The sequence below is a fragment of the Triticum urartu genome, chromosome 1A (assembly GCF_056163025.1).
Source record: "Triticum urartu cultivar PI428250 chromosome 1A, HENAU_Tu73, whole genome shotgun sequence".
NCBI classification, from domain to species: Eukaryota; Viridiplantae; Streptophyta; class Magnoliopsida; order Poales; family Poaceae; genus Triticum; species Triticum urartu.
This window is the reverse complement of record NC_141873.1, coordinates 282,501,125-282,510,441: the sequence shown is the minus strand read 5'-3', so window position 1 is coordinate 282,510,441 and position 9,317 is coordinate 282,501,125. Positions and strand designations below refer to the sequence as shown.

Below are 9,317 nucleotides of genomic sequence, written 5' to 3'. Positions count from 1 at the left end.
GTGGCACGAACACATGACAACTCTAAACATTTTTATGCCAAGTTTAATAACGCGAGGATGCCAACTTTCTTTTTGAATGGCAAGTTTCAGTTTTTTTAGTTTGTTTTTTCTTTTTGGCTAGCAACTTTAGTTGTAAAAAACGTTAGAGCCGGAGTGCTTCGTGCCACACATGTGAAACTTATTATTTGAAAAAAAACTACTCCCTCCGTTCGAAATTACTCGTCGTACAAATGAATGTATTTAGAACTAAAATACCTCTAGATACATCCATACATACGACAAGTAATTCGGAACAGAGGGAGTATATTATATGAATTTGTAATTTAACGTGTGATGAATCTGTTGTATTCTTTTTTTTTCCTACGAGGTAATGAATCTTTTGTATTTTTTTTTTCGATGAATCTTTTGTATTCTTAACTGGAATGTGACATGTCAGGCTGGCAGCCAACCTAGAGCTTAGCTGTTGACTAGTAAGCCGATATTGGCAGGATTTTTGTGCCCGTGGTAAAATTAAGCATTTTCATTTGGTACTTTTGTTTCTAGATTATTTTTAGCCAAACCTGTGGGAATTACTTGCCACAGTATATCTTTATATATTTTCTGAAATAGTAAATACAAATGTAGGCAACCAAAGTAAAAGAAAAAAGAAAAAAGAAAAACAATAAAGCTAAGACTATGCAATTACAACAGCATTACGCTAACCGAAGTTAAAGCCTACAATCTGATGTTTCTTGATTTTTCAACAGTGAATTGATGGATGCTCCCTCCTTTCACTATTACTGTTCTAACTTTTTCTGAATTAGATTTATATAAACACATTTTAGTATGTTTGTTTACTCATTTTAGTCCGTTTTTAGTCCATATTGAACGGAGAAACTATTATGTAAAATTATTGATGTATATATTTGTATTAATTATTTTGTGAAAAAAAATTGTAGCCACTTTGAAACAAACGATTTTTTTGGTGTAAATGGAAGATTCGAGGGTCTCCACTAGGACTCTAAACAAGGCGTTAATAGAATCTATCGGGGCTGAAGAAAATAAACATGCTCCAGTTGAGGCTCTAGCACAATTCCTAAAGTAGCAAGGCAGCAAAAAACACGAGCCCCATCTCCCAGTGATTGAAAATCGTGACCTCTTTCTAAGGATGGACAAGGCAATGAATTTTTTCCTCTCCCACTCACACTAGAGATTTCGCTCATCCAGTGCCTCCTCGCACCAATGTATCCACACTGCAGCGTCGGAGCTCCTCCGCATCACCTTTAGTAGCTTCGAACGTCATGGCCCGCCACCGCTCCTCACCGCAGAGGATTTCACCAATGAAACCTCATAAGTAGCATTCTTCTCATAAGTATGAAGAGAACCTAATATGATTTACATAATGGGAGAAAATTGTTAAGAGTTGCAGTATATCTTCTTGATTTTTCTCACCCCTTTTTGCACAATTAAGTACCACTGGAAACTCAAAATTCATGTGTCCTCTGTACAACATTGAAAAACATGTTGGAGAGTGGGAGATGTTAGCAATGTATGGGCTACATGACAAACTTTGACAAACCATGTTGCATTCTCCTCTCCTGTACAATTCATGAACCATTGTAGTTTTGTTGTCTTGTTCTATTGTCGTTGTGAACCCCTCTAGCAATTAGCTAGTAATGTTCACTCTACAATCTCATAACTTACCACACTATTTGTTGACGTCGAGAATCGTCGTAGAGTATCCCTCTTTTTTCTCGACATCTACCACTTCACCTTGTTCATCCATCTCCATACCTGAGAAGTCTTTATTCTTGTAGGCTTCTTGACGATCGGCATTCACATTGATTTAATGGTTGTGCTTTATATAGCGCAATCACATTCATGTAATCGCGCAACAAACCACACAATTTTCATCAACATAGATCCTTACATGACCTCTATATCTAAAAAGTCTTGTATACATAGGCTTCTTGACGATCGGCTTTCACATTGGTTTAACGGTTGTGTCCTATGTAGCGGCAATCACACCCATGCAATTGCGCGGGAAACCACACAGTTTTCATCAACAAAAAGCATTGCATGACCTCCATGCTGAAGAAGTCTTGTATACATAGGCTTCTTGACGATCGCATTCACATTGATCTAACGGTTGTGCCCTACATAACGCCAGTCACACCCATGCAATTGCGCGGGAAACCACACAGTTTTCAGCAACGGAAAATCCTTAAATCCTAAAAGGGCCCTCCAGGAGAACTCAATTATGGAAGGAAATAAATAGTTGGCTGAATTAATTTTCAGCCATCCCACAAAAAAAGAATTAATTTTCAGCCAAAGAAAACAACGCCTTCCCCCCTAAAAAAAATTAAAAAAATCGGCTGCTCCGCCAATAGGCGAACGAAATCGGCAACAACGAGCACACGCAGCCGCGTCCCGACGCGCTGCATCTCCAGCAGGCATCACGTTTGACACGTTCCCGTCGCTCTTAAATACCCCGCCGCGAGTGACATCCCGCTATAGCTAATCCCCGGCCGTCCCATCTCCTCTCACACAGGCGGCGCGCCGGCCGCCGCAGGGAGGAGGATAGGAGGACGGTGAGTTTGGATCGGTTCATGGGGAGAGCGCCGTGCTGCGAGAAGGACGGTCTGAAGCGGGGCGCGTGGAGCCCCGAGGAGGACCAGCGGCTGGCCGACTACATCGCTCGGCATGGCCACCCCAACTGGCGCGCCCTCCCCAAGCACGCAGGTGAGTTCCGCATCTTGCTGACGGCGAAGACGGATTCCCTCTTGGGGTCGGTGATTACCGCCGATTACTATCATTGTTGGTGTTGCTGCAGGGCTTCTGCGGTGCGGGAAGAGCTGTCGCCTGCGGTGGGTCAACTACCTCAGCCCGGACATCAAGCGGGGCAACTTCACCGCCGACGAGGAGGACCTCATCATCCGCCTCCATCAGACCCTCGGCAACAGGTTGAATAATCTCTTTTTTTTCATTTTTATCCTTTTTGCGAAAAAAATCATTTTTATCTACATAATAAAACCGTGAAATATCATTACCTTTTTTGAGAAAAATGAAATATTATTAATTGTACTCCATACATTGCCTTCATGGTTATCCAATTTGGGTCATTCCTAGTAGACCTGAGCCAGCCTAGAAATTGCTATAAACATTTAACTGTCTTGCCAGCCTACAACTTGTTGTGGGCCTAGTCAGTAAAAGATGCATCATCTTTCTGAAATTTCAGGTACGGTCCTATCATTTGATTGGTGACGGCCATAGCCTCATCGGAGCAATACTCCAAAGAAGACAAAAGCGTTCACGATTACTTTAAAACTCAACTTAAGATCAATCTTTTTTTCTCAAAGCCCCCACATGCAAGTAAACCAATCCAAAGCTCGAAAGCCGCCATAGATTCCATCTCGTTTGGCCTTTAACGGTGGCCAGTGGAGTGGCTGATGCATATCAACACCGGTGTATTTTCATATAGATGCAGCAGCGGCAGCGGCAGCGGCAGCACCATCTCCCGGCCACCACTTCTGCTGGACCACACTCTGTCCAAGAGTCCAGGCTACTCCTGAGCCCCTCCATTAATCCTTATTCAATCGCACATGATCGATCAGTACCCCAGTTGCTGAATTCAAGAGCATTTGTAAATTACATGTAGGAGGAGGAGAAGTTGTGCTTCAGATTAAACCATCTCTACGCTTTTCGAAAGGAAAAAAAAACATCTCCGCGCTGTGCATTGGGAATCAAATCTTTGAAGTATCTGAGGCTTGCATGCAGTTGATGAAGATTTTTTAAACAGTTGCAGCTCTGAATTTTAATTTTTTTCAACAGGTGGTCCGTGATAGCTGCGCAGCTGCCCGGGCGCACTGACAACGAGATCAAGAACGTCTGGCACTCGCACCTCAAGAAGAGGCTGGAGGACGGCCTGAAGCCAGCCGCCGATCACGACGCCGGCGGCAGTGGCCGGCAGAAGTCACGCAAGCAGGCCAAGGCTAGGAGCGCCACCGTCGACGCTCGTAAGCGGCAGACGTCGCCGCAGGGGCAGTCGAGCAGCAGCTTGACGTGCTCCACGGTGACCGAGTCGGCGGCGGCGGTGTCATCCTCGCCGAGCGATAACGCCACCATCACAGGAGCGAGCCACGGCCACCAGCTCGTGAAAGAGGACACCTCCAGCTCGGAGGCGGTCACTGACAACAGCTTCTTGTCTTCAACAGACGTGACGGGAATGATAGACCTCGGTGCCACGGACGAGGATCTGAGCCTGGCGATGAGCTCATCATCGAACTGGAGCGATGACCAGGACTTCTGGATCAAGATGCTGCAGGAGGGCGGAGACATAATAGACTTGCCAGAGTTGTAACAGTTGGAAATTAAGCTTGATTAGCTACAGTACTGTAGTTTTTTCTCCTCTTTTTACCTCCCTTCTTCGGGTGAGAAATTGAGGCGCCTTCACCTTCTTGACGAGGGAAACAGAATCAATACCAGTCGGCAGTCGCAACCATTTTTTTTATCTACCATAAGAATAAATCAGATGCAGCGGTATTACCCACAACTATTTGCCAATTCTTGCCTTTCTGCACTAGTTAACTAGTACTCCCTCCATCCGAAAATACTTGTCATCAAAATGAATAAAAAGATATGTATGTAGAACTAAAATACATCTAGATACATCCTCTTTTATCCATTTTAATGACAAGTATTTTCGGACGGAGAAAGTACTACCTCAGTCCTCCTTTATTAGTCTCCTCATATTTTAGTCAGATTTTGATCATGATTTTAAGTACTCCCTCCGTTCACTTTTGTACGACGTTTTAGACATTAGAGGGAGTAATAAACATAAGTTATATGTAACAAAAATAATATTATTGAATCCAACATTGGTAGTCAAAGCATTGGGTAACCTCCTAGTGAAATGCGTCTACACTCGCATCACTTGGCATGAAATCGTCTCGTGGTGCCGGATTGCCCCCCTCCCCCCCCCCCCCCCCCCCGATGGAGCGACAGGCTTCTTCGACTGGCTCGCGGCTACAATGGAGGCACTACCCCCCTTCTGCGATCAAGGGCATAGATTCTTTCGCCATCCTCACCGCCTGGTGCCTTTGAAGGCATCGCAACGCGATCATCTTTGAAAACTTAAATCCCTCCATCCCCCTGCTTGTGAGGACGATCAAAGATGAGGCATGCTACTGGGCGAACGTGGGCGTCGCCGGCTTATCTACCTTTCTCCATGTAACCTAGTGTTCATGTACTGGGGCTGAGCAACACTTCCTCTGCTCGTTGCGTTTCTCTGTTGCATCTCTCAGTGTACGTAGTGTGAGATTTGCCAAGTACTTGTATTTCTACCCCCACCCCCCACATCAATAAAATTATACGCATCCAATGCGTATTCGTGAAAAGAAAAACAATGGTAGTCAAACATATGGTCAAATTTTGGCACAAAACACAATGAAAATTAACAAACCGAGACGAAGGTAGTATGGGTTACTATGCAAAATTAAGTGCACTTTATATGGGTACAAAAACTTGAACAACACATAAAATAAACATTGTTATCATAAGATTGAATGCAAGCTGGATGCACTTGGATGTATATTTTACATGGCAAAAATGCTTCACATGGGTGCAGCACGAGTCCTTGCGCCTGGAGCGTTGCGACAACCCTAAACGATGTTGACATCAGATTTGGCATGACAACAATCTTAATTAATATGACCTCAAATAGTGAAGTGTTCAATGTTAAAGTTATTCGTGTCGTCGAAACGAACGACTTAGATTGTTGGGTCATCTTCATCTGAAATTCTAATGCAACCTCGGGATCAAAGTAATACACCGCTATTGGTAAAACTCGAGATGGCCGCTACGCCTTCTTTGTTGAAGGTGGCCTGCTTGGCTTCATCGGCATCCTTGACGCCTTCCTCCACAACGACAAAGATGCCCCGCTGAGTTAGAGGATGGTCAGGACAGCATCCAGGGCTAACAATGGTGGCCCCTGATGTAGCACTATTGTCAAATCCTATCTTAGCATGTACCCCTTAAGTTTTACTCACCATCATTTTGTACTAGCATGTCTCCTTTCTATCCTCGCCACCCTTTTAAAATGTAGTCGTCCGCCTCTGTAGTCCACCATCCCTAGCAAAGTGTTGCCTCTGTATCAACAACTTTTGTCATAATGCACCCCTCATTTTCATGTAACCATGTGCAATCAATGAATGTCCGAGTTTGTTAGAAAACCAAAAAACAAATAGACAAAAAAGCAAACCAGAAAACAACCAAAACTTGCATGTAAATAAAATCAAGGACAGGGACTTGCATAAAATGCTAGAACTACTAAAAACTCTATGCAATCAGTATTGATTCACACCAACCATTCAATTCTCTGGCATTAAATAAACAGCTCCATCTAGGCTTGCCGACGGGCGTGGCATGCAGCCGCCCCTTTGCCAGCCAATAACTCTAAGATCATATCTTAGATTTTCTCTTAAATGTAGCCTGAATATATAACAAAACAAACTCTCACAACCATGTGAATAATGCCCATAAATTATTTATGACAATCCAAAAAAAGTCCATAATCTCGTAAATTGTATCAATGTCCAAAATCCCTAATTTACCAATTATGGTAATCCAAAAAATTATATACATTAGTTTTTCCTCATACATCGTTTCAATGTCAACAATCCCTACTTCAAAAAGAACATACAAAGTTACTAAAGTCGAAACTTTGTCTAGAGGATTCAGATTCAACCTGGAGGAGTTGGTCGTTGGTGGTGCGATGCGAAGAAATAGAGTCATCGGAGGAGTTGGCCATCGAGGAGTTGGACTCGGGCAGCAAAGAGACAGACTCGGACAACGTAGACGTGGGAAGTCAGGAGTCGGACTTGGCTATGGAGGACTGGAGCTAAGGCATGGGGGACTCTAACTTGAGCACATGACTTGTAATCGGCCATTGAGGATCTGGACTCGGGCCTGGGGGGTACTCAGTTATGGGCAGAAACCTCGAACTCGGGCATGGAGACCTCAGCCTCGGCCATTGAGGACTACTACTTGTGATAGGTGTTGGAATTTTCTTGAAGAGGAAGGGTGATTTAGTATAGTGGCAGAAAATATTTCCCCCAGTTAAGAACCAAGTTTTATCGAACCAATAGGAGATTCACGCAAACAAAGGTCGACAATACCTGCCCACAAACAAACAAATACTTGCATCCAATGCAGGCAAGAGGGTTGTCAATCCCCCTGTACTCATTAATTGCAAGGAGTATAATAAATTGTAGCAAAGTGTTTAGGGTTTTAGTAATATGAGGTGAATGGACCCGAGGGCCATAGCTTTCACTAGAGGCATCTCTATCAAGAACATAGCAATGGTGGGTACACAAATTACTGTTGGACAATTGATATAAAAGCGCATAGTTATGATGTTATTCATGCCATGATCAGTACATTGGCATTACGTCCGTGACAAGTAGACCGACATCCATCTGGATCTACTAATCTCCACTCCTTGACCTCTATCCATCATGCATCTGAAGGTATTAAGTTCATAACAAACTGAGTAATGCTTGCAGCATGATGACTTAATGTAGAAAATAATACCAATCAATATGATCGAACCCCGTCGGTTTACCTTTAGTAACAACAACACAAAATATGTGCCTCATTACCCCTTCTGTCATGAGGTGAGGGCACTGCAAGATTGAACGTGCCACAAAGCACTACTCCAACTAAAGATAAATCAATCTAGTTGGCTAAACTAAACATATAGATCAGAGATAAATACAAAGCTATAACAATCACACATAATAAAGTTCAGAAATAACTCAATTACTTTCAATGAACAATCTGATCATAAACCCACAATTCATTGGATCCCAACAAACGCACCACAAAAGATTACATCATATTGATCTTCGAAGAGAACATTGTATTGAAGATCAAAGAGAGAGAGAGAGAGAGAGAGAGTCATCTAGCTACTGCTATGGACCCGTAAGTCATGTGAGGAACTACTCATGCATCATCGGAGTGGCAGTAAGGTCGATGTAGAGGCCCTCCATGATCGATTCCCCCTATCGTAGAATACCAGCGGTGGCCTCCAGATGGGATCGGGGAAGAAAAGAGACTTGTGATGGTGGTATAATTATTTCGGGTCTTGCTCTGGGGTTTCGAAATATTTGCGAATTTATAGCGCTGGAATTAGGTCAGATGGAGCCACAAGAGGCCCACAAGGGGAACGATGCACCTACCCCCTGGGTGCACTGTGCCACCTTGTCGTCTGATACGTCTCCAACGTATCTATAATTTTTGATTGCTCGATGCTATATTATCTACTGTTTTGGATGTTTATGGGCTTTATTATACACTTTTTATCATTTTTTGGGACTAACCTATTACCCCAGAGCCCAGTGCCAGTTTTTGTTTTTACCTTGTTTTAGAATATCGCAGAAAAGGAAAACCAAACGGAGTCCAATTGACCTGAACCTTCACGGAACTTATTTTTGGATCAGAAGAAGCCCAGAAGACTTGGAGTGCACGTCAGGGGATCTACGAGGAGGCCACGAGGTAGGGGGGCGCGCCCACCCCCTGGGCGCGCCCTCCACCCTCGTGGGCCCCTTGTGGCCCCCTGACATACTCTTCCGCCTATATATCTCCATATACCCTAAAACATCCGAGAGCACAATAGATTGGGAGTTCCGCCGCCAGAAGCCTCCGTAGCCACCGAAAACCAATCTAGACCCGTTCCGGCACCCTGCCGGAAGGGGAATCCCTCTCCGGTGGTCATCTTCATCATCCCGGTGCTCTCCATGACGAGGAGGGAGTAGTTCTCCCTCGGGGCTGAGGGTATGTACTAGTAGTTATGTGTTTGATCTCTCTCTCTCTCTCTCTCGTGTTCTTGAGGTGATACGATCTTGATGTATCGCGAGCTTTGCTATTATATTTGGATCCTATGATGTTTTCTCCCCCCTCTACTCTCTTCTAATGGATTGAGTTTCCCCTTTGAAGTTATCTTATCGGATTGAGTCTTTAAAGATTTGAGAACACTTGATGTATGTCTTGCCGTGGATATCTGTGGTGACAATGGGATATCACGTGATTCACTTGATGTATGTTTTGGTGATCAACTTGCGGGTTCCGCCCATGAACCTATGCATAGGGGTTGGCACACGTTTTCGTCGTGATTCTCCGGTAGAAACTTTGGGGCACTCTTTAAGGTTCTATGTGTTGGTTGAATAGATGAATCTGAGATTGTGTGATGCATATCGTATAATCATACCCACGGATACTCGAGGTGACATTAGAGTATCTAGGTGACATTAGGGTTTTGGTTGATTTGTGTCTTAAGGTGT

The 9,317-nt window shown here is 43.8% G+C and overlaps 1 protein-coding gene across 1 annotated transcript; it reads left to right on the top strand.

Annotated features, from left to right (window-relative positions):
• Window positions 1–2,472: 2,472 nt before the first annotated feature.
• On the top strand, window positions 2,473–4,534 carry LOC125507034 (transcription factor MYB30). The gene is made up of 3 exons (XM_048671734.2): window positions 2,473–2,721; window positions 2,813–2,942; window positions 3,811–4,534. The coding sequence occupies exons 1-3, from the start codon at window positions 2,589–2,591 to the stop codon at window positions 4,337–4,339; spliced, it is 792 nt and encodes a 263-aa protein (XP_048527691.1). The 5' UTR covers window positions 2,473–2,588; the 3' UTR covers window positions 4,340–4,534.
• Window positions 4,535–9,317: the final 4,783 nt, after the last annotated feature.